This window comes from Rhamphochromis longiceps, linkage group LG10 (genome assembly GCF_057381845.1).
Source record: "Rhamphochromis longiceps isolate RC_006_pf linkage group LG10, R_longiceps_female_GT1.1, whole genome shotgun sequence".
Lineage (NCBI taxonomy): Eukaryota > Metazoa > Chordata > Actinopteri > Cichliformes > Cichlidae > Rhamphochromis > Rhamphochromis longiceps.
Genome location: NC_140566.1, coordinates 26,951,060 through 26,975,389, shown reverse-complemented (window position 1 = coordinate 26,975,389; position 24,330 = coordinate 26,951,060). Strand labels below are relative to the sequence as shown.

Here is a 24,330-nt window from a genome sequence, read left to right as displayed (position 1 = left end):
AGAAATGATTAATATGATAAGTCTTTAATTAGTTCCAAAACAGAATAAATACATAATAAATAAGTAAATAAAGATATATTTCTAAAAAAAAGAAAAAAAAAAGAGTAAATGTAAACAAAAACAGGCTTAAAATGTTTAGAAGGTCCCAGCACAACTACATAATGGCTACATATTCCTATTAAAAGAGATAAAAATGACCACCACAACAAAGTTATGTTATTATAAGTCAAACACAAACAAATGAAACAAAGCAACACACATAAAACAAACACAGAGACGCAAAATGACAGAAAAGCGCTTCTTTGGACTCGGTGTGAAAGTGTTTTTGGTTGTTTTATGTCTTTTTGTGACTCTCTGTTACTTTTGAATAAAAATGTTTTTATAAAATAAAGTTTAAAAAAGTGGATCATTTTCTTGTGCCTGGTGGTCTCATTCAATAATTAATGCTTGAGATAAATATATCCATGAATTAATTGTATAATATGCTAAATCAATACATATTATTATTATGTGTGCAACTTGTAATCTTGTATTCTTCTAGATTTAAGTCTCTTTTTTTTAACTTCTGGGTGATTTTCTGATGAGATTAAGGTGCACACAGGCAGACTGAATTAAATAATAACAGTAAAAAGCTGTGGTTGTGGTAGGGTCATTTGTGGCTTTCAACATCCGTCGATTGTGTCATAGAACTCGGTCCACTTCCTCTTGGAAACCGCCTCTCTCCGGTATTTGGTTCCCACCCACCCAAACAAAGCTCAGCTGGCGATTTTTTTCCTCACAGAGACGATACTTAGCTTCGTGTCTGCCCCAGCGGCAGTAACCTGAACCTGTTTTCAGAGGACTGGATTCCTGATAACCAGAAACCATGACCAGTTGGCTCCCGTGTGTCCCGGTAACACGCTCAGCTGACTGAAGGCTTGTTTATAATTTCACTCATTGCGCAACAATAATAACGTTAACCGAGCTAACCGCCAGCGCTACCAGTACTAACACCACCCGGCTCTGCGAGGCTGGGAGCAGAGATGAAGAGCGAGCCGACGGCTGCTGTGTCCACTTTAAAGCGGATTTGATAGACGGGGCTCAGCCTTGGTTTTGGTTCCTGCTGGGAGGAGATCTGATGCTACGAGAGATTTGTTGAGTCAAGCTAGCTACCCGGTGAGTTTTGATGTTTTTATATGTAGCCTAGCCCAACTCGGGAGCCCTGAAACCCTGTAAAGATAATGCTCGGCCGTGTTTGAGCAAGTAAGCTAGCTGGATCATTTCTAGCTTCATGCAAGGTAGTAAAACCACACCTTTGCTTTTTTTTTTATTAAGAGAAAATAAAAGAAAGAGACTTTAGTAAAACTCTAATTAAAGCTAACTCTATATCTCAGGAATAGAAACACACCTAGTAAGACTTTCCTTTTAAATTCAGGTTATCTTAAAATAATATAGTAAAGTACATAGTGTATAAATATTTAATCTACGTTATGATAATTAGTGGTTATTTTCAATGACAAGTGCAGCAGTTATGCAGTAGTAGCTATAAATTTAAAGGAAATAATTCGTGTTTTATGTTGTTAGTCAGATTAAACTAGAAATTAAGGCTACAATTGTACCTTTTTCTTTACCACTTTTATGTAGGTTTTTGAGGGTTGGGTCTTACTGCTGCAGTTTTGTTTCACTTTCATCTTTGAAAAAATAAGAAAAGAAATGCATCCAGAGATTCAAATCGTAAAAAAATGATTGTGAGATTCCCTGTGAAGTAACTATGGTGTTAACAGACTCTTACAGAACGGGTGAGGATTTAAGTTGGTAATTTCTCATTGTTTCCAGTGCATGATTTATAAAGTTCAGTCTCTAACTCGTGTATTTTCTCTTTTCAGCTGCCTTATAAATCAACTCCCCTCTGCTCTCCCTTGTTTGCTGTGCCGTGGTCTCTTCTCTGGCTTTTCCAGACGCCGTCGTTATGACCGCAATGCGTGTGGACGTCAAAGTGGTGATGCTAGGAAAAGAGAGCGTGGGGAAGACTAGTCTGGTGGAGAGATATGTTCACCATCGCTTCTTGGTGGGCCCGTACCAGAATGTGAGTGTCAGCTGCTCCACTTCAATTTTCCATGTTGGTCTGCTGCCTCCATGAAGGGCTTCAGTTTTAACTTTAGCCCAAGGGAGGCTGTGGTAACAGAAGATCAAGTCTGTGATTGTTTCAATGCGTCAAAGCTCTGACAGGAAGTAGGGTTGCAGTAATGTTTTAGTACATTTCTGCAAGCTAATGCTGCATTTTCCATAAATAATAACAGTATAGTAAACATTCTATATATACCACCTTTGCAAAGGGCTTTGACAAACAGACAAACACAGACCAATCAATGGCAGATCTAAACATTAAAGTTGGACAAAAAATGTAAACTTATACATGTATAAGAAAAGAATAAAGGGAGCCTAGAAGGCAAAAGTATAAGGTAAGACATCAAGTAAAAGAGAGTTCTAAGAGGTGGTTACCCACTCTGCAAGCCTAATCTCCTCAGGTAGGTAATTCCAAAGTAGGCACCTTCAGATGTAGGTCTGGAACAACCAGGAGGCCCCACCTAAGGATTTAAGGCTCACTCATTTCTGCAGCTGTAGGCCTATGAGGCAGACATCCTCAATTCTATCTTGTAAAGGAAGCTGCTCTGTTGATGACTTTCTCCATGTGAGAGTGTGAAAGTATTGGTTTTATCCTCACAGTGCTGACCTCCCTCGTTCTCACTTAACAGTTTATTTATTCTCGATTCCTCGAGCTTAGGTGTGGGCAATGCAACAGGCTTTTAACAAAGTGAGCCATCTTCACCTATGAGCCTTATTTTAAAGTGATTCCAATTAAATATGACTGCATCATAAATTGTTTTCTTAGACCCAACAGGATTAATGGCACTTGTTTTATATCTTGGACCACTTCTAATTGCACCATGTGACAATACTGTGAGGTGCAGAAAGTTTGATGATCCAATTAATCATCTCAAATAATCAAGTATTTTTCCCACCGTGGTTCGTTTATTCCAGCTAGGTGTCACACCCGTTTTATACAAGTCATTAGCCTCTTTAAAGCCGCAGGAGTTAACCCAAAATGCTTTCTGGTTTAGGCAAACCTGTTAGCCTTCCAAGTCTCCAAAAACACAAACACTAAAATAGAAGACGTAAGTAAACACACATCATGTTTAAAATCTACAAATGGAAACAAAAAACAATTAACGTCAAAATGATAAAAATAGCTTTTATTGGTATTCAAAGTGCATATTTAGGATTTTCTGGAAAATCTAGATATTGCTTACATTTCCTACAACACTCATGTAGAAAACACCTGTGGATCTTTACTTAAAGCTCCTCCATCAAGCCATCTCTCTTCCTTTCCTCTGTCCTCCAGATGGATTTTAGGAGACACGAAGTCTTTCAGTATGACGCAATGAGATTGATTTCTGTGTCAAAACCTGCGTACATTTCGAGGAGGCACAAATTAGAGAAATGAGAAAAGCTTTAAGAAAAAACGAAATCCACATATCATCTGACAAATATCAATCTAACATGGCTGAAAGCAGTCATATCATATGTTTGCAGTGTCTAACCCCACTGCTTCTCTCTTTCTGACAGACCATCGGTGCTGCTTTTGTTGCCAAGCCAATCCAGGTGGGAGAGAAAGTGATTACTCTTGGAATATGGGTGAGTTAGAGGCTGCCTAAAATGCACGTGCTTTGTGATAGTCAGTCGTTTCACATTTGATCCCTTTCTTGCAGTTCAATGAGCTGATGGAAGATTCATAAACCCAAAAAGGAATTTTGTATATTTCCCTTTTTTTTTTCCCTTTTTTCAAAATTTCCTCTGTTTGAAGACCGGAAAATAGCCATGAGTAAGAGCAAAGCCAGTCCGATGTCATTTGTCCTGCTGAAGTTGCTACTTTATGCTGTTAAAAGGTTCATACTAACAGTAACTCTGTCTATTTTTTCCAAACCCAACTACCCACTGCACTCATGGTGTCACAGCTTCAAAGTTATTGGAACCAAGAGAACTAATATTGCTAAGCTTTGCTATGTCACAACCAAAACTTCCTCAACACAATAAAACTTTATGTACCATATTTATTCCAATAAACGGTCCAGAATTTTCCTTTTTGTGCACCATCAGCCAAGCTGACTGGTCTCCACCCCATGTTGTGCTTTTGTCCCTACAGGCCTTTGTGTTGTTTGTGTTGATCACATTTCCAAAGACCTAGCTTTTAACTGACTACCTGGTTTCTGTTTTAGGAAATAACCAAAACAACAGCCTCTTTATATCTTTAATACCGGTATAATCATACTTAAATTACTACCTAACTGAAGGTTGATGATTCTGAATTTTCCTTTCAGAATAGATTAATGTCATCAGCATGTACCCAGTATTAATGTATCTTAACTTTAATTTAAATTAGTCGATGTTAGTGCCAGTTAGAAGAACTCTCTGCATAGCTGTCCTGACTCAACCTGCTAAAGGATTAAAAGTCCGAAGCTAAACAAATGGTTTCCCTGTGTGAATGTGGAAACTATGTAAAAATGATGGCGTGTGTGTGGGTGGATGCAAATAGTTATTAATGAAAGTAGTTTTTATCATATCTCATATAAATGGTAATAAGAATAGAGGTAAAAAAAAATACATAATATTAATTTGACCTGTAAAATTTTGGAACCACAGCCTGTTGCGGCATAAAGATAAAGCATTTGAGCTGTTTATGATAGCTTTAAACAAAAAGTTAAGGCTTCTCTCCTGATCATTTCATCACTGTTTAGGTTCCAGTTCCAGTTAGTTCATCTCTTCTCTTGTGTTTCCCACTCAGGACACAGCTGGATCAGAGCGTTACGAAGCCATGAGCAGAATCTACTACAGAGGAGCTCGAGCCGCCATCGTCTGCTATGGTAAATCTATACTTTTACAGTGAAGAGGAGATATTCCTACGTTAATAACTTCACTGGATACTCACCCTGACCTCCTGTCAAAATCAGCTGATATTTGTTGTGTGTGTTGAAAGTTGGTGCTTCTTAATTATCCTTGTTTTTCCACTGTTTTTGGTGCCTTGTAACTTAAACTTAGCCTAAATACATGAGTTAGCACAATAATTTGTTTAGGGCTGAAAAACACATTTAAGAGCAATTTTACAACCACTTCAGTGTTGCAACAAAATCGCGTTTGTTAAGCAGCTTTGAGTATCAGTATCAAGAATGTCAGGTTGGCCGGTGTGCAAATTAGCACAGTGTTGCTGATAATTATGACGCGCATATCTGGTTTATAAAGATGATGGTGTTCACTCACTTTCAGTCACAGCCAGGTTGAATTTCATGATACGTTCTTTTAATAGGTGAGTCGTGACTGTTAATGTGTTACAAGGGGACCACAAGAACTGTGACAAGTCAGCTTGGCCTGCGTTTCTTTTCTTAGTTTCAGATTTTGTTTTCCCACCCTCATTTGGGCGACTGTAGCTCAGGGGGGTTGGGAAGCGCATCTGTAACCGGAAGGTCGCCGGTTCGATCCCCGGGCTCTCTGTCCTGGTCGTTGTGTCCTTCGGCAAGACACTTTACCCTACCGCCTACTGGTGTTGGCCAGAGGGGTCGATGGCGCGATATGGCAGCCTCGCTTCTTTCAGTCTGCCCCAGGGCAGCTGTGGCTACAACCGTAGCTGCCTCCACCAGTGTGTGAATGTGAGAGTGAATGAATAGTGGCATTGTAAAGCGCTTTGGGTGCCTTGAAAAGCGCTATATAAATCCAATCCATTATTATTATTATTATTATAAATTCTGAAGTTATGAGGGTCAAAACGAAAGTGTGGGTCGGCTTCAGTACCAGTTCTGCTCGGTGCTACCACAGCTCACTTGAGGCAGCAGTTTCCATTTCATAAATGAGACGTCCTGCCCATCACTGCACTCTGTAAAACAGTCAGGAGAATCCTTCAAAGGCAGGTACACTGACTCGACCTGGTGATGATTTCAGCAGGTGACGTGTAAATCAAACTGGTGTTGTGATGTCCGGTTTGAGCTGTTGTGTAGAAAAATCTTTCAGCATGTTGTGGGCATTTTAATCCGACTTTAAATAATCATGTTACAGATTACAAGATTACAGCTACCAATGCTTTGGGCTGTTTCAACTGTGCACATATGACAGTGCTGTGGAAAATTTGAAACCGGTTCTCAAGCAGCACCGGTTTTCAATTCCAGTCTGTAATCTCTGTATATCTTCCTATTCAGTATCATTTATTGTGACAGAAAGGTCCCATTTCCATCTATCTAAGGTCTTGGAAAAACCACAGGTGGCAACAACGGCTATCATTTTAGGCATTTGAAACCACAGCTTTCTGATAGAAGATATGTACGGTTGTGCTTTGCAATCTATAATATCAAATTTGTCAATGGCAAAAGAAATTGAGTTTAGGGATACAATATTTCTCAATCCTTTTAAACGGCAGTAATGCATTATCAGTTTTTTTTTTTCTTTCAGTGTATTACCCCATTTCCTAGAATCGGCATCAAGGAATCCTGGCTTAAGTGTTAAGAAGCAAACTAGTTGGTGTGGTGTTGGCCTCTAACCAAAGAGCCACTGTCCAGTCCTGAACTGCTTTCAGATCTGTGTCTTTTTTCCACATTGGGGAACTTTGTAAAAATAGTCGGTGGATAGTCATTTCCCAGCAGATTAGTCACACTGCTGTGATGTTTAGTTTAACATCTTTCTTCTTTAACTTCCTCCTTCTTAAGTTGGATTGTATTTCACCTTATAGCCTAATCTTTCAGCATATTTAATCAATTATATTATCAAACAAATAATGGACAGATTGGCTGTTAGTTTTAATGTGTGACGAATATGGGGTGCCTGCTCTGTATGGATTGGTGAGTGTGTGTGTGTGTGTGTGTGTGTGTGTGTGTGTGTGTGTGTGTGTGTGTGTGTGTGTGTGTGTGTGTGTGTGTGTGTGTGTTAGGGCTGCCACAAACGATTATTTTGATAGTCGACTAGTCACCGATTATTTTTGCGATTAGTCGACTAATCAGATCATCATCCATTAGACGTAAAACTACAGCTTATTGCACCAGCAGCATCTGCTCTTATATAACTATCATTAGCTTACAGCTTTAAGTGTTTAAGGTCTGTGCTAACTAAAAATAAAGACAAGATGATAGTTTATTAAATTTTAATGAAGTTTTCAGATTGTTTCGGTGGAGTTTAATAAACTCCTTGCTATCTAAAATATAACAGGACACTGGAGTATATTCTGGAGCATCTCACACTTCTGATAATCAGCTGTCTGCTTGACGTTTATTCAGCTGTGTAAAAACTATAACTTTAATCTCAGACAAACTGATTTACTCAGGAACAAATAAAATACTAAAAAAAAAAAAGCCAAACAATAACATTTTAAGTTATCTAAGTGACTCATATATATTCAACCTGAGTAGCGAAAGACAGCGGTGGGTTTGAAAACGATTTGCGGGGAGTCCGGTGTTCTCACGGCTCTAGTGAGCCTCGCCCCCGGCTCGCTAACGAGCTAGTGGGTAACAGATGTCTCCGAAAACGTCGGAGCGCTTTTGAAAATATGTGGTGTCCTGATAAACTGAGCAGATATTTGAGGTTTACACAGCTACATTCTCGCCTGAAAATATGTTAAACGTTTATTTTGTGACCCAGAAAGAATAATAAGAGTAACATTAAAACTAACTAGCTGCCGCCATTGTTGGAAACTGCGCTGGGCCGCGCTAAGAATTCTGGGACACAGCTGCTTCTTCTTCTTCGGGGTTTAACGGTAGCTGACATCCTTGTACATGCAATGCTGCCATCTTCTGTTTCAGTCCGTTATTACACTCTTAAATCCTGCCACTTATTCCTGCGTCTTTTGTGATCTTACAAAGCTTCAAACGACGCGTCGACTATTAAATCAGTCATCGACGATTTTGATAGTCGACGTAATCGTGACTAGTCGACTAATCTTGGCAGCCCTAGTGTGTGTGTCTAGACAGGGATGTTGAATACTGAAAAGTCTGCTGTATATTTTTGGCTTTCAGATCTGACTGACAGCAGCAGCTTCCAGCGAGCTCGCTTCTGGGTCAAAGAGCTGCAAAACTACGAGGAGGTAAGATGGTTTCTTTCATTGAAATGATTGCACGTCATTTGATATGTGATTTTTTTTTTTTTTTTTTTTTTTTTCTTCACACGCCCAACAGTCATCTTAATATGGAAGCTCAAAAGGGTTTTGGGGGCATTCAGTTTTACACCATAAGTAAAGTTAGCAAATTGCGTTTATACAATAGCCGATTTATACAATAAAATTATATTATGATGGTGTAACTCTGCTAGTTGGCTGTGTTGGTTGCTAAATTGGGGTTTCAGTGTAATTGCCTCTGAGGTAATCCGGCCTCCATTTTGTAAAGCAGTCAGTTTATATGCATCTGTTAGGATAATGAAGCACTGAAAAAACACTGTCTCATTCTGAACTCTATTTCAGTCCTTTACACAGCTGAAAGTACCATATATTTAAAGCAGGCAATATCTAATCAAATAAGACTCAGCTTGATGGATGTGATCAGATGGTTCAGTTTGTAGTAAAAAAAATATAAGAGTTCAGTCCACAACCTTATGGAAGATTGTTTTTATTTTATTTGATTGTTTTATTGATCCAGATAAATGTATGTGTTATTACTATCTGTGGCCGCACAGTCTGCTGTCAGCGAGGTTTACTTGAAGCTGAAGTCCCACATTGGATTTCTGAAATTTCCATCATGTCAGTTATGGACATTGTGTTTTATTCTGGTGTGTTGTGCACTGCAGCACTGTAAGATCTACCTGTGTGGCACCAAGAGCGACCTGATCCAGGAAGACCGGAGTCTTCGCAAAATCGACTACCACGACGCTCAGGACTTTGCTGAAGGTGAGCCCAGTGGAGTGTAGACATGCAGAAAGATTACGCTGTAACATGTTTTCTTTCTGAGACGGTGGCCTGGTCAGAAGTGAATTAACATCAGTATGCTTAACAGTATGCATTACTTATGAAAACAGTTGAGCAATAGTCTTGTGGTTTCTTTCAGGTTACTGATTTCTGATTTTCGAAATTTTCTAATTCCTAAAGTTGAGGCATTCATAATTTTCTAAAATGTAAACATAAATACATAAAACATGGAAGAATAAAAAAACCTAGTTTGGTTGTTTATTGATATAAAGCTAGTCAACTTTGTCTTTTATATGTGAACAAATTTACAGACGATCACAGACAGTTTCAGTTGTATCCACAGTGTCACTTAAAAATACCCTGAGTGTTTAGTACATGAGTCATTTTCCTTACTTTATATACTGTAAATATGTGTTTGAACTCTATAAATGCTCTTCAGCTGTGGAAAAATGATTTATAGTTGATTCCTTGAATGTTTCTGATATTTTCTCGTCTTTTTCTTGAAAATTGTATCCGAGACAGCTTTAAGAGACCAGTCAGATGTGTTGACAAAGTTGATCATTTAACCTTAGAAACAGGATTTTCCACGTGCGCTGTCATGTTTGAAACTGGGGGAAAGACTGTATACTGAAGAGCTTGTGAACACTCTGGATGTTGTTAAAAGGATGTTAAGAAATCTCTAACTTCTGTCTGCTTTCTCTGTGTGATCAGCCCGAGTTGCAACACAAACACAATTTCTCTTCACTTACATAAGTTTGTCCTTCAGACTGACTGATGTTTAACCTGAATGTTCTGGTTAATATTCACAGAGATTGGTGCACAGCACTTTGAGACCTCCAGTAAAACGGGGAATAATGTAGGTGAGTTCGACCTCGAGTCACCGGAAGACTTCATGTAACACAGGTTGTTGGCTCTGACCGCAGCCTCATTCATTCGTGGTTTTGATGAGTGAGGAAGTGAGCTGTAGCATTAAAAATATGGGTATGTTTTCGTTAACATGCAGGATGATCAGAGGATGGTCAGAACACAGCATGGCAGATACAAGTTGGCTCCTCATAAAAGACGCTTGAAGCTGCTGCAGATACCCACTCAGTTTTGGATTAAATGTATTCTTAGCAGTGTTGTATGTGCAAATGAAAGCCTTTCAGTTTTTGATTGGAAACATTTCAAGAGTATCAAAACTGTTGCTCTTTGGCAGCTTTTCTGTCTGTAAAAATGCAACACAGGGGTCAAACTTAGACACATTTCTTCACAAAAACAGGAGGCAGAAGGAAGGTTACACAGGGTGACCGCTTAAGATCTGAGTAGTGCATCATGAGGTTTTCGAATTGGTGTGTGTAGCCAGAATCAAACAGGGACAAACTGACATGACAAAATCCACCAAAATGGCATAAAAAGTAGGTTACTGATTCACCCAAGTCCACCTTTTATTTTTGTTTACCCAAGAGAATCTCTGCATATTTTCACACCCTTCTTCAAACAAAACAGCTGACATGAACTGGACAAATGTTATTTTTAAGTTACTTATTAGCACATAGTTTTAATATGTACTGATAAATTTTGTGCACTTAAGAGTGTTTCTCTTTTTTTATGCGAGTGTGATCAAAGAGTGTTACCATAATTTTCCGCTAATCACAGCCAGACATATTTAATTTACTTCCTGACAAGAGAAAATATTTAATCTAAGAAGCTTAATGAATGGATTAATTAATTGGTAGATTATTGCCAGTATTCTAGTGTGAGGCCATGGCTGAATCTGATGATTAAAGTCTAATTAGAACAAGAGCGTTGTCTCCTTTGTGGCTTTTAGCATTCTCTCGCTGGATGCAGGTTTTGGAGCATCCCTTATCAGCCTGCTTACACTAAAAGAAGCTATTGCGTGCTGTACACCAGGTTTTAGGAATGTGAGTTGGCTTGTTTTTGTTGGCCATGACAGATACGAACTGATGGAAACTGACAGGCCTCATTCTTCCTCTGCTTTCCAGATGAGTTATTCCAGAAAGTTGCAGAGGATTACAACAGCACTGCTTTCCAGTATATGACAGGTAAGCGTGTCGTTCATGTACACAGATTGTTTTTGTTATCTTTATATCAATTCATGTGGCAAGGGTAATGGAAATTTGTTTGAAGTTATGTTATCCGTAGCAGAATTTACTGCAGAACTTTCAGGAAAATCTAATTTTTTAAAGTTAAAGGTTTAGCATCTGTGCAGAAAATATTAAAAATGTTACACATCCACAAACGTGTTTGAATTAAAGAAAAGCATGGAAGTAACAAAGGATTACAAATAAAAGCCCTTGACTTTTATTTAATGACTTTATATTTAATTTACTTTATTGCAATTTGTTGTTACTCCATCAAAATCAATAGTTCATCTATATTATGATGTTAAACTAGCATACAGTTATATGGAATACAAGTCAACATACTTTATATCTAAAGATTTTTTTCTAGTAGTATTAAAACAAATACTTTTTAAAATAAAAAAAATAAGAAACCAAGTTATAACATTTCACAAACAAAATTCATGGATTTAAAAAAAACAAAACTTTTTTGCACAGAAATTAATAAAAATCCTTTCAGAATATGTAATAAATAAACAATGCTGAGACCAATTGTTCGTTCTTTTTTTTTTTTTTTTTTTTTGGGTCCAAGAATTTCTGTTTGGTAAATGTATAGCTGAGATTTAGACACTACAGTATTAGTGCTCAGATGGGATGGTGCATGAGGGATCACATTTTGGGCTTTTAAATAGTATTAATCCAAAATAAAAAAGCAGAAATTAACTGTGACACAAGTGATATGAAGTAGCCATTCATACTTAGAAAATATCAGTGGTCCCAGAAATGATCCCTGAGGAACACCATCATAAAATGGAGTAAGTTACAAATTACTGACCTATAATATAGTAGATGCGGGACCTTGTAGAAAAGTTTAGACTTTGGAGAAATATATCTATTATCTTTGTTGCTAAAATTTTGGGGAAAAAAGACCAGTACCAGTCTTTTAGATGTGAATATAAAGTTAGAGCTTTCAGCTAATTAACTTAAATGGGAAATGGGTGAAACAGGTTTCCTTAGGTTTGGCAGGACTTTCTCTAATCTATACAAACTATCAAAATGTAAAAGCAATATGCAATGTGTTTATCTCCTGGAAATGATCTCAAACTAATTTAAAGTCCTATCACTTTTGTTTCATAGCAGAGGAAACGGGCGTCGACTTAGGCCAGAAGAAGGACTCTTATTTCTACTCCTGTTGTCACAACAACTGATGCTGAGGAGCAGGACAGGAAGTGTTTGCATTCCCTCAGCTGGAGTCAAACCTGGAAATGCTGGAAAGCTGTAACTCATCTATGAATGTGGTACCAAATCACAAAAAGGAAAATCAAACAAAACTCTTTATACTTTGTTGGATATGTTTCTTTTTTTCTTTTGTGCCATAATGAACTGAGAGCTGCAAGACTTTGGGGAAGAGGATCCTCAACTGCTGGGTGGTGAGGGACTTAAAGACCACCATGCCCACTTTTTTCACCAAGTTATTCATATTTATCACCATATCAACTTGTGACTTTCCTGCAGCCCACAGGGCGATAAGCCTCCCCAAGTTCACAGTGTTAAACAATCAGAAGCAATACTGTGGTTGGACAACAGCAGTGGTAAGGGTGTGGGATCCTCACTGAAGCCAGACTGAAAGAGAACTCGATTGATGCTGTGTGTTTTAGCGGTTGCTGTGTTTTGGGAGGGGGAGTTGTTTGTTTGCAAATGCTGATTTTGTTTACCTCCAACTGTATTTAACATTGTTGTGGAAACACATCTGTCAGTCCTGCTCATGTTCAGTGGAGGCTACACAGATGGAGAAGCCAGCTAGGATGAAGTGTGTCAGAAAACTACTTGTGTTCCTGCTCTTAATTAAAGCCGGGGTAGGCAACATGACCCATAATAACCTTTCAAGAGGGCGCTAGACTCATGCAACTCCTCTACGCTCTGATTTTAGGCTTTAAAAGAAATCAATCAGTTAAGTTAAAAAAAAAAAAAAGAAAAAGCCTGAGTAAGAATTCATATGTGGTAGCTTATTGGGTTTTGCAGAAGAATTTTTACCCAGAAGAGTAGGGTTTGAATCCTGTGTAGAGACCAAACTAAGCTCATGCTTCAGGATGAAGGTTGTAGATTCTGGCACAATCTTGGTTTGTCTTTTCTAGTTTTCTACCCGCTGCATTTTTAAGTGAAATACTTGAAAAACTGGCAAAACACACGACATTTTTCTTTATAGAGGCCTTTACAGTAACAGTACATCTTTTGCCATGTGTCAGCCACGAAAGCGCCGTACGCTGCCACTACTCAGACTTGTTGTGCATTTGTCCTAGTTGCCACTCAAGGTAGTGCACCAACACCCACAAAACCCCCCAAAAACTGTGGCCCAAAAAGCATAATTCCCAAAGACAAAATAATTTAAATAATAATGCCTGAATTGGGTGTAAATTTCCCCCCCCCCCCAAAAAATCCAGTATGAAGTCCAATTGGTGTGTCCAATACAGCAAGAACACTAAATGCTGCTAAAACAGATCTGTTTTGCATCATAAGCTACAATTTCTGTAAAAATGTCCGAAAAATAAGCTGGTTTTAAGGAGGTGACTAACAACACGCCCACATATCTGTAATTAAATTGCATGGCCTGAGCTGCCTAAAAGAACATTTTTAGGGAATGTTACTTTTCTACAAATAATCTGTTTTTCTAAGTTTGAATGCATCTCTCAAAGAAAGAAATATATCTGACAGATTTCTAGCAGGAAAATCTTGGAATGTTCAAATGATTTCAGGAAGAAGCTCTTCTGCAGAAGGACGATCAGCGAAAAGCCTCGTGGGCTAACATTGTAATGTCCCACAAACATTTAAAGCTATATTTAAGATTCGAGTCACTAATTTATTGCCTTTTAAGTTGTACTGCGCAATGGACTTGTAGGTTGCTGCTTTGATGTGTTGATGTTCAATATTGATGCAAATATTTTTTAAAAAACAACTGATGTCCACATCTGTTCTGAAAAATAAAAGGCTCATTCCAAGAATGTTTCAGAACGCAGATAGATTGTAAGTTTGAATTGATCCACAGTATTTTGCTTGTGTGTAATATTTGGCAAAGACTGACAAAAATACTGTATATGCACAATTTTGGCATTGGATTGCATATCAGCATAAATCTTTGCACGTTTGCCTACAGAAGTGAATTCGAGGAATACTAAAAACCTTTTTGATTCAGGTTGGTATGTTTGGCTTTTTATCCCACACTTACAGCCCACTTTAGTGGATCGGACCAGTGAAACTCCTTTTTCTTGATATAAATAAGTTTTAACTACACACTTAATCCATGACATATTTTAGTATTAGAAAAATAAGTGCAATTTCAAAAGCATAAAAAAATGCTGCAATGAAGGAAATCTGTCACCATGACTCTTTGGGAATAAATTGTAAGAAATAAATGGAAAATAATGGAAAAAGTTGTAACTTATTGCCCAGACTGTCCTGTCGTTATAAAAAAGAAAATTTTGATAATTCACAAAATATCATATTAAAAAAAAATATATTTCTATATATCTATAGTAGTGAAAACATACTAATTTGGATCCTTGACTTGTGTGATTTATTTTAATTAAATAATAATGTGGTATAATGTAATTATTTTAAAAATTGACATTATTGGCTTTAAAAAGCATCCAAGTATCTCACAGATCTCTTTTCAGATTTATAATTATTAATCTCAAAACAAAAAAAAAGATACGAGCCACAAGATGCTTATTTCATGTCTTCTTATATATTTATATAGCAGTTGTTTTGACAGGTCAGTGGTTGAGATCTAACATAATTACACTGGAATGAGACATTTCTTGTTGGGCAACTGTAAAAAGGCATTAGTAGGGAAACTTGGCTCTCACAGGGGCGACATTGTTCCTTAAAAATATCTCCAAAGAAATACACTCTAAGGCATTGGCAGATAACACACAGACAATATTAAGCTTGAAGACAGAGCGAAATGTGGCAAGAACACATACCCAAGTGCAAGCGTGGTGACAGGAGTCCGCCGTTTCAAACGTTTTTGCTCCCTCCGAAAGACTTTTGTTTCCCCGAGAAGTGCGGGGGTCAAGAACGAGGGAGGAGGGCATCGACCCCGCCGCTCTCCCTCCCTCCCTCGTCACCGTTTGTGCGTCACAGACCAGCGAATAAATAATGACTACAGAGCACAGCACACACACTGGAGCCAACTGAGTGCTACCTTTTCTTTCCGACTGCAAGGGCAAGGCTGAGCGTTCATTTCGCGTTGCACACCATTAGTTGTTGGACGACGTGAGCCTGCAGTCCAACAACAGTGGAGCTGAATGTCCCAGGATGGCACGAAATCTTTCACACTTTAACTTTCAAACAGTTAATCTTTTTTTTTTGGCATGAAATGTTCGAATCTAGAGTCTATTTGTAGCTGCAAACCAAATCTACATGTATTAAAAAACAGTTGATTCCATTATACTGCATTTTGTTTTTCCCAACAACACCAGGAAAGACAAAGTTGGCATGGTTAAGACTACTCCAGGCAGCCTGTCATATCTTCACTGGTAGTCCTGGATCTTGAAGCACCAACTAATTGATGTGAGTCATCATGAAGAACTGGAAATGGAGAGGAGAGTGGATTTAATATAAGCAACAATTAATATTCCCAGGATATGGAGTCCTGCGTGTACGTTGACTCGGGCCTTTGTGGCAGGTGTTGCCAGCATCGTGCGTCCCGACAACTGGACCACAAGGGCGAGTTGGTTGTGGTGGTTCAACAGTGTTCAGATTAGAAAGAAAAGCTTTAAAAAGGACACAGAGAACTTCAGCTAGTTTAATTCTAGACAAATACAACGTTTTTCTGACACGGCCTCAAACTGCACGGATGTAAACATAATCCCGATTTAACTCAGTAGAAGTCACAAACCGAGCCCAGCTGTGACTCTCTTTTCTAGCATAAAACATCTGCCTCTAACCGCACAAAGCTTCATAGGACACCTGACCTACACCTCCAACAAACATGTGAGAAAACAAAACAAAAAAAGATGAAATGTGTTTCCAAGTCTCATGATTGATGTCCCGGGTCCGGATAGTTTTTGTGCACTCGTAGCAGGTGTGTAGATGGAGGTAGGGAGTGATTACCAGGGTAAAACTACATGTAATGCAAGCATAAATAAACTGCAAAATTGTTGGATGTGTGTCAGTGTATACATAAATTATATTATATTATATTTTTTATTTATAAACCTCACAATTTGTTTATTTTTTTAAATGTAGTTTTCTCCTAAAAGCCCCTCCATACATCCAACTGAATACTGAACATTAACAGTGACTGTAACTGAGTAACCTCCATGTGCTTCCTCACTGTAGTGACTCTGTAAATAATGATCCTCTGTGCGTCACTCCTCTTCTTCATCCTCCTCCTCCTCTTCTTCTTCTTCATCTTTGAGCTCCAGGTATTCGACCCCCTCCTCCTCCATTACCGTCTCTCTGTCGTCTTCACTAGTGTCTGATTTATGCCTCTCTGTATCACCCTCTTCCAACAGCTCCTCCTCCTCCTCCTCCTCTTCTTCAGCCAACAGGTCTTCCTCCAAGACATCCCTCTCCTCCTCATATGAGGAGATGGGCGAGTAGTGGGGGAGGTCGAACACGTGCGGGCTGCTGGGAGCATCAGAACTACTGGGAGGAGGCGACGTTGCAGGAGCTGCGACGGGAATAGTGATAGGTACTGGGATGGAAAAAGCAGGAAAGGACTCTGACGCGCACATGCCGGCACCGGTGCTTACGTCCCAGGCCCTCCTGGCAGTCGGGTTAACGTTGCAGGTAGTGTTAGTAGCAGAGGAGGGAATGACCGCCATGCCCAGCCCCGAGGTGAGGGCTGTGGGTTCGGGTGTGTACTCTCGGATCTCGCCTGCTTCTAGCGGTTCCCCGCAGGGGTCATGTGCACTACAGGACAGCTTGCCGTCCAGTTTGGAGATGAAGAGCAGGCCGTCACGGTGCTGGCAGCAGTAGGAACTGACGCACAGTTCGCAGAAGGACGCAGCCTCCTTACTGCATATGTCACACTGGTGCCACGGACATTCCCACCGACCTACAACAAATGCAAGAACATTAAGGAATCTTTATTTCACTGAGGACCACAACAACATTTCCACCAGCTGTAATAAACATTTGGTGGCATAGATCTGTTTTGGGACCATCCTACATTTTATTTTCATAAAAACTGGGTGATATTGTGTGGATTAGAGAAAATCCTAAATAAATTAAGTCACTGACCTGCAGGCCTCTTGGTGAGGTTCAGGCAGTCTGCATGGTAAACCTTGGGACATCCAGGTTTTTTACATGACACCATCTGTCCTCCGTCTCCGCAGATGAAACACTCGTCCTCCCTTTCTTTGGTCAACACCACCTTTTTCTTCCTCTTGCCGTGACCTCTCCTCTTCAGCTTGCGATCTTTATCATCAGGCGGGGGGTTGTTCTGGTTCAGAGAGCAGAGGAGTAGGTTATTCCCAAACAAACACAGGTGGTTATTAATTTTTGTGGCGTGTCCCTCCTCTCACCTTTGGCCTGAGGCCTAAGAAGCCGCTGCAGTTTGATGCTCCACATTTACACACTGTCTTCCTGTTGCCCAAACACTCCAGGTTGTAGTTGAAGGTGAGCTCTGTGCCTGAAAGGATAAACACAAATGAGTGAGAGTGGCTTGCTGGCATCACCAAACATCAAGATAGAAACAACTTCTATCTTCTGATCTGTAAGAGGCGGCGAACCTGCGGCAATGTCGATGAGAGCGAACAGTCCCACCCGGGTGTCACCGTTCACCGTCCACTTCTGCGTCTCACAGTTTGGCTGACAGCTGTGGTTCATGAAGCGTGCCTCGTTCCCCTTCGGCCCAGCATCAATGATCCGATCCTAAAACACAAAGTCATCCAACAAGAAATTAAATTAAACTTAATTACTGTATAGGTCTCTAGTTTGAAGTTGTAGCTATAACCTGTACTCAAACACAGGTCTGGCCATGAAATTTCCAAAGTGCCAAGAAAGCATCTACTGCTGGTAACAAGGTTAAAACTACCAAACACACGATTCTGTTAGAAGTGCATTCATACCTATCAGGAGGTATTGATTGAAAAAAAGAGACGGCAGGAAACAAGAGATGTAGGAAAGCCATTCATGTTCAGAGGCTTTACTCCAAAGCTGTTCTGTGTAAGTGAATAATTTTAGATCTTAATTAGATTTAATCTAACCATGTGGCAGTTTGCTACTGTTTTTTTTTCTTAAACCATAATTTGGACTGCTTTAAACACTCTTCTGTGTTCCCTGTTAAGGCTCAAGTCCTTGGTTAATGTTGATGCACTTGTTATTTCTCCTCAGAACTACATTGACCACTTTATCCTCTATACTCGCTCAAAAAGAAAAACGACACTACCAGTTACTAGACAAAGTTGGGGAGGCCACTAACTGAGCTCTGACCCAATGTGACTGGGGCCTTATTCACTTGATCCAACATGGCCACCATGATTGTCACACATTCATAATAACTGACAAGTTAATGTCATGTAGTAAGCGGCCACGTAGCTGCAAAACCTCAGTTAGTGCATTCTGTAGTCTTAAATAGGGTTGCTCTTGAGGTTAGCAGCGTTTTCACAGTTATAGTTCATTTACTCTGGTCCAAATCAGTTAATGGTAGGGCTTTTCGATATAATGATATGTATCGGATGACGTCTAATGTTTCATTTTACGCTATCATTTGTTTCGTGGTGTCGCAAAATAAACTGTTTATGGCAATATTTTTTCATCGTTTTGATGGTCACTGTAGTGGCTATATTATTTTCTTAAAGTTCTCTCTTTCTCTTATATTTAATATAACCACACTACAGACAGACAAGCGCTTGTTTTAATGCCTTGTCGTTAGCAACAAGGTAACAGCATCACGTGTCCGCTTGTTTATTTTCCACATAAACCTTTCACAATAAAGCTCAAGATCCTGTTGAGACTTTTCAAAATAAACTGAATCATATGAAAGACGATGCAGAGTGTTTTCCGATGAAAAGCAACATAGAGCCGTCAGGTGCTAAAAAAAATAAACCTTAGACTCAAACGCAGCACGCTGTGTAATAAATACTCACAAAGAAAACGGCGGCTGTTACAACTTATGTCTAAAAATGTATCGTTTCATGCATCGGTTACAACACTCGACTCCAGGTACATGACGCCCAGCTGGAAACACTTCCCGCAAGTCGAGCTGCACGAGATTCACAGAATTTACAGAAAATGTTAAATTTTTGTGATTTATATCGTTATCGGACGATAGATGTTTTATATCGGGATATGAGATTTTGGTCATATCGCACAGCCCTAGTTAATGGGTTTGTAAACTTGAAGTATTTTCCTGTGGTTTGGTTTCTTTCCACTTAGTTATTAGGGAAGATATGATGAAACGATAATTTACATTTTACAGCTGGTTGCCAGCCCATACTATGGAAGCCCGTTTCCGCCACTAAAAAAAAAAAAAAAAGCTAGTATCCATAACTCGAAATTTCGAGTTATTTTCTCGAAATTTCGAGTTATTATCTCGAAATTTCGAGAAATATAACTCGAAATTTCGAGTTACTTTTCTCAAAATTTCGAGTTAGCTCTGCCAATCAAAAATATACGTGAATGAGGTCGCTTTCTTGTTACCCGGAAGCATATGGCGCAGGACCGCGCACTCAAAAACGGATCCCAACAAATTAAAGTATGTTTGCTGATAGTAACACCATGTGATTCAGCTAATAACACAGGGATTTCATCATTTGTGAAGCCAGGCTGAAAACACTCAGCAATCTGTGCATTCACGACTGGATGTAATACCGGTAGCTTAGCTGTAGCATTTGTAGCTGAGGGCTTCAGCTTCCGGGTAACATGGAAATGACGTCATTCACGTAGATTACTGATTGGCAGCGCTAACTCAAAATTTCGAGTTGCTTTTCTCAAAATTTTGAGTTAATATGTCGAAATTTCGAGATAATAACTCGAAATTTCGAGAAAATAACTCGAAATTTTGAGTTATGGATCCTTTTTTTTTTTTTTTTTAGTGGCGGAAACGGGCTTCCATACCATACAGACCTTTGTACATCGAAGTTACCCTGTTGCATCCCAGAATGCAAAATATATGTGGCTACGGGAAGATGTTAATTTAAACTTCCAACGTTCACCTGATAGTTGGTTGAGGTCTGATCACTTTCACACCATAAACGAATCGGTTAGGAACTGAATGAGACCTCCTCCTCCGAAGGGTCTTGGTGCAGTTGTTTTGCGATTAATGTGTACACACCTGCATAAGTGAACTGAACGTAACAGGCTAATGTGAAAACACCCTAAAAACACACGTGGCTCTGAGTCGTACCTTGTCAAGAGTTAACATGTAGAAGTTACAGATGTTGTTGTCCTGAGCGTGTCTGATCCTCGACCTGCACTCCTCCTCATCGATCACCTCCCCGACATACTCGCTCACAAACTGACCCTGAGAGAACAAACACATACGGGAAACGTGGATCATTCACTCCTGGCTTATGATGGGAATTCCAGCAGCAACAGCAGCAGCACTGCGGTTACCTTCTTAATGTCATGGACACAGCGGAGCCCCCAGCCTCGAGACAGCGTCCTAAAGATCTCTACTTGGCTGTACTGACGCTTGGTGAACGCCTGGTTGAGGCACCGCTCGGCCGCCGGGCAAACCTGCAAGTAAAGAAGCGGCCTCGGTCAGATACTCGACACCTGGCTGCAAAGTCCAGGGCAGGCAGCCGCTAAAGTTCCCGATTCAACTTTAGAAGATCTGGAGCAATACAACTATTACGTCTTAGCCCCACTAAACTCCAATTGGTCAAGCACAGCTATTGGTGGCAGCATAGTAGATTTTTAAACGCATTTCTTAACATCCTGAAAGTAGAAAATTTCACTAAATAACTAAAAACACTTAGATCATGCACCTTGTACAATAAAATTCTAGAAAAAAATGAAACCAAACTAACTGGATTAAAATACTTGTAGAAGCAGTCTGTATGATTTAATACACCTGTGGCCATCGAAGTGACTGGAACACCTGAATTCAATGATTTGGATCAGTCAGTGAATCCATCTGTAGCTGTGCATGAGCGTGATGAAGGTGTTTCGGTACCTGTGGATGGCATTCGTAGAGCAGCATGCGGTTGATACACTCGGAGTCCATCCCACATGGACTATCATCTGTCTTCTTGCAGTTACAGCGGGGGATCTCTGAGAGGTCGGCAGTGAAGATCTGAACCTTTCCTATTGGTCGATTAACCTGAATGAGTCAGAAAGGTGTGTATCACTCATCACCGAGCATTACAATCAAACCTCATTTTTTAAGTCAACTTATGAAGAAAGCTTTTTACAGTTTCTTTGTGATTTAAGCAGCTTGATTTCAAAGTAAAGGCACCTCCATTACCTTAATGTGTTTGTATGGAGGAGGCTTCCTGTCGTTCTTCCTGTCCTCTTGAAGCTGCCGAAGCTCCTTCTCTGCCTGCAGCTCACGGAACCGCACAGCCGCCTCCTCCAAAGCTGAGGAAGGACGTCAAAAGTCAGCGATCGCAAACACAAACCATGATATCAAACCGATCAAAGGACAAATTTTACTTTTGCCTACCTTTTTTGTAGGTCGCATCAACCCCTTTACCCATCTTTTCCTTGCTGTTGGCGTCCACGTCCATGTAAGGGAAGACTCTGGCCTGGTAGGTCCACAGGTAGTCGTTGGAGCCGAAGAAATGAACGGGGAACTCGCCGACATCGTGCCTCATTCTCTGGATGTTTTCTGGGATTGTTTTGGGATGGCTGACCTCTGCCGGCCACCACCTTATGGAGCAGAAAATGGGAGAATAAAGGATTTGATGACGTGCGTCTGACTTTTCAGATTTAAAAGACTCTGTGGGTCATAGCTGACCTGTAGCGCCCAACTTTGACCCATACAATGTCTTTATAGCGAGGCTTCTTCCCGGCCTTGCAGTCGTTGCAGTACCAGCTGCCTTTGGGCATCTCGATGTTCAGACACTCCCGATGAAATGCAGCAGGACAGGACTCACAGCAGAGTAGGCTGCCCCCTGGAGCACAGGAGGAGGGACAGCATTGCATTAACCTCTCATCAATGAATCATGAAGCCAGCCGTCTGACAGCTAAAGCTTGTCAGACGGCTGGTCTCACATTTAGTCCTATATGTACTCTGTATGTATACAGAGGAGTTTATGGTTGGCTCAATGACTTTAAGGTCCTGTTGCTGTAAAACAAGCCCAAATCATCACACTTCCACCATCAGCAGCTGGTATAAGATGTTCCAGCTGATTGGCTTGTTTCGTTTTTCGCATTACAGTCAAACATCTCCCCTTTGGTCTCATCTATCCAAAGGTCTTTATTCCAGTAGTCTTGTGGTTTGTTCAGATCCGACTTGTGCGAAAACTGAGCTGTAGTGCCATGTTCTTTCTCCTACAAACCTCTCAAAACAAGCCATACTTGTTCATTCTTTTTTTCAAATTGTACCATCAAGAACTTCAGGTGAGGCCTTGAGAGTCTGACATGCAGCTCTTGGGCTTTTTGCAGTTTTGCTAAACAACGTTGGGGTAAATTTGCTGGAATGTCCACTTCTGGGAAGTTTGGCAGCTGTGTTCAGTTTCTACTTGTGAATGATCGTTCTCACGGTAGAATGATGGTCTTTAAATTGTTTGGAAATCTACTTGTAACCCTTCCCAGACAGATAGGCAGTAACAACTGCTTCTCTAAGATCATTACTTGGCTTGGCTGCCACAGAGTCTGCGGGACTCTGTGGTGATTTTGTGGGAGTCCGTTGGACTCTGTGGCACTATCCCACTGGGTATAGTAAACAATGAGACACTGGAAAATACCAAATTTTCCAGAACACCTGCCAGAGCAGACCAAAACTGGAAACTTCCATTCCTAAAAAAGTGGGAGCTCCCAAGAGCCTTGGGTCTTTGATTATGTCCAAATGAGTCTATGGCCTAACCCTTTCTGGGTGCTTTATGTCTATTTTACTTCAATTTTGTCCATGTTTTTAAATGTATTAAAACTGTATTTCACTAAACGCTTTTCTGCCTGTTGAGGCTGCATCTCCAGTGGATTTTGCATGTTTTTGGACCAGTTTGAAAGTTTACCTTAGAGCAGAAATTTGGTCTTCAGCTCTAGCCTTTGAAACAACGATGATGATGAATTAAACAAAAATCTTAGTTCTTGTGGAAACAATAAAAGGTATTCTTAAATTTTTCATACAGTAATTCTGGATTTTGGTTCAGTTTTTGTTAAATAAATAATGACAGTGATATATGCCACATGTTGGTGATCGTAAAATACTTTGTGAGAACCAGATGATTTATTAATATCCTGACATAAAACCTTACCGGTACTTTATTTTCCACCTGACTGTAATTCGTAACCGTAAGGTGAAATAAAATATAAATCTGAGGTGAAGAAAACAGCTCAGCAACAAAACCAGTTTAGTCTGGTCTGGAGTTTCCTTTCGCATCTGTACCTTCAGTGCAGACGAAGCACCAGCTGACGTTCACGTGTTCGTGATTCTTGACGCCGCGGCGGGGGGTGAAATGGTTAGGACAGACAATGCTGTTGTTGGAGAGTACAACACTGCCCGCTGCCATACAAAGATCTGTAGCGTGATAGGCAACCGGGCAGCGCACGCAACGTACCAGCCGACCTGTAGACGTAAAGAGGAGAGTAAATGCCACGGCGCAAGACGGGTGATTACAGCGAAGGTGCGGTCTGAGCGTCCTCTGATTACCTTTAGAGATGTTGGAGCTGTTGGGATTAGCGATGAAGCAGGTGAGGCAAACGTGGATGGAGCAGCGGAAACCTCTGTTCACGGGTACGGTCGGGGCGTAGTTGGCGATGCACTCGCCATGATAAAACTTCCCGCACACAGGGATCATGCAGCGCCGCACATCCTCACCGCGCTTTTTACACACAAAGCAGGTGTGGAGTCCTGGACACAGGAAAAGTCACAGGTTTAAATGATCACCTAAAAAAATATTAATTTAACAAAATGAAAACAGCAGATAATAAGTGGCCTCAATTCTCCCTCTAATCGCTTCCAGAATGCAATGAACACAAATGACTGGGAAAATATATATAAATAAAACTATAATTCCTAATAAAACTATGATTATTTTAACAATTCTTTTTAAATCTGTTTTTAATCGTGAACTATTTGTTTAAAACTTCCCATGCTAGACATGATTTCAATACTAAACATGTTTTTCCATTGTATGAACAAAAATAAATAAAATGGCAAACATGACAGGCATTTTTTTAAAAATTATTTTAAAAAAAATTATTTAATGATTGCTAAAACAGACTAAAAAGTCTTACAAACAG

General features: G+C 39.9%; 2 protein-coding genes across 7 annotated transcripts in view; one reads left to right on the top strand and one right to left on the bottom strand.

The window, feature by feature from the left end:
- Positions 1 to 729: 729 nt before the first annotated feature.
- On the top strand, positions 730 to 14,161 carry rab24 (RAB24, member RAS oncogene family). Of its 2 annotated transcripts, none has more exons than XM_085421151.1 (9): positions 730 to 1,155; positions 1,866 to 2,065; positions 3,607 to 3,675; positions 4,823 to 4,901; positions 8,028 to 8,095; positions 8,791 to 8,890; positions 9,718 to 9,768; positions 10,894 to 10,953; positions 12,112 to 14,161. In XM_085421151.1, exons 2-9 carry the CDS (start codon positions 1,949 to 1,951, stop codon positions 12,177 to 12,179), a joined length of 612 nt encoding a protein of 203 aa, XP_085277277.1. In that variant the 5' UTR covers positions 730 to 1,155; positions 1,866 to 1,948; the 3' UTR covers positions 12,180 to 14,161. The 2 variants fall into 2 exon arrangements, with proteins under 2 accessions (XP_085277277.1, XP_085277276.1); XM_085421150.1 differs by having other exon boundaries at positions 732 to 1,155; positions 12,109 to 14,161.
- Positions 14,162 to 14,694: 533 nt separating this feature from the next.
- nsd1b (nuclear receptor binding SET domain protein 1b) overlaps positions 14,695 to 24,330 on the bottom strand; it is a 35,728-nt gene continuing 26,092 nt past the window's right edge. For 4 of the 5 annotated variants that reach the window (XM_085421146.1, XM_085421149.1, XM_085421147.1 and 1 more), the window contains 12 exons: positions 23,738 to 23,938; positions 23,474 to 23,653; positions 21,881 to 22,037; positions 21,587 to 21,792; positions 21,389 to 21,501; positions 21,098 to 21,244; positions 20,536 to 20,658; positions 20,327 to 20,443; positions 17,709 to 17,850; positions 17,502 to 17,608; positions 17,218 to 17,419; positions 14,695 to 17,032 (listed from right to left, as the gene is read on the bottom strand). In XM_085421146.1, coding sequence (XP_085277272.1) covers positions 16,341 to 17,032; positions 17,218 to 17,419; positions 17,502 to 17,608; positions 17,709 to 17,850; positions 20,327 to 20,443; positions 20,536 to 20,658; positions 21,098 to 21,244; positions 21,389 to 21,501; positions 21,587 to 21,792; positions 21,881 to 22,037; positions 23,474 to 23,653; positions 23,738 to 23,938 — 2,387 coding nt within the window. In that variant the 3' untranslated portion in view covers positions 14,695 to 16,340. The remainder of the gene's footprint in view (positions 17,033 to 17,217; positions 17,420 to 17,501; positions 17,609 to 17,708; positions 17,851 to 20,326; positions 20,444 to 20,535; positions 20,659 to 21,097; positions 21,245 to 21,388; positions 21,502 to 21,586; positions 21,793 to 21,880; positions 22,038 to 23,473; positions 23,654 to 23,737; positions 23,939 to 24,330) is intronic. The other variant, XR_014913570.1, reaches the window with a different exon arrangement.

Coding starts and splice junctions, on each gene's coding strand:
- rab24 (XM_085421150.1), top strand. CDS start 1,949: ATGACCGCAATGCGTGTGGACGTCAAAGTGGTGATGCTAGGAAAAGAG. Junction 3,676..4,822: donor TGATTACTCTTGGAATATGG/GTGAGTTAGAGG, acceptor TTTCCCACTCAG/GACACAGCTGGATCAGAGCG. Junction 8,891..9,717: donor CGCTCAGGACTTTGCTGAAG/GTGAGCCCAGTG, acceptor TAATATTCACAG/AGATTGGTGCACAGCACTTT.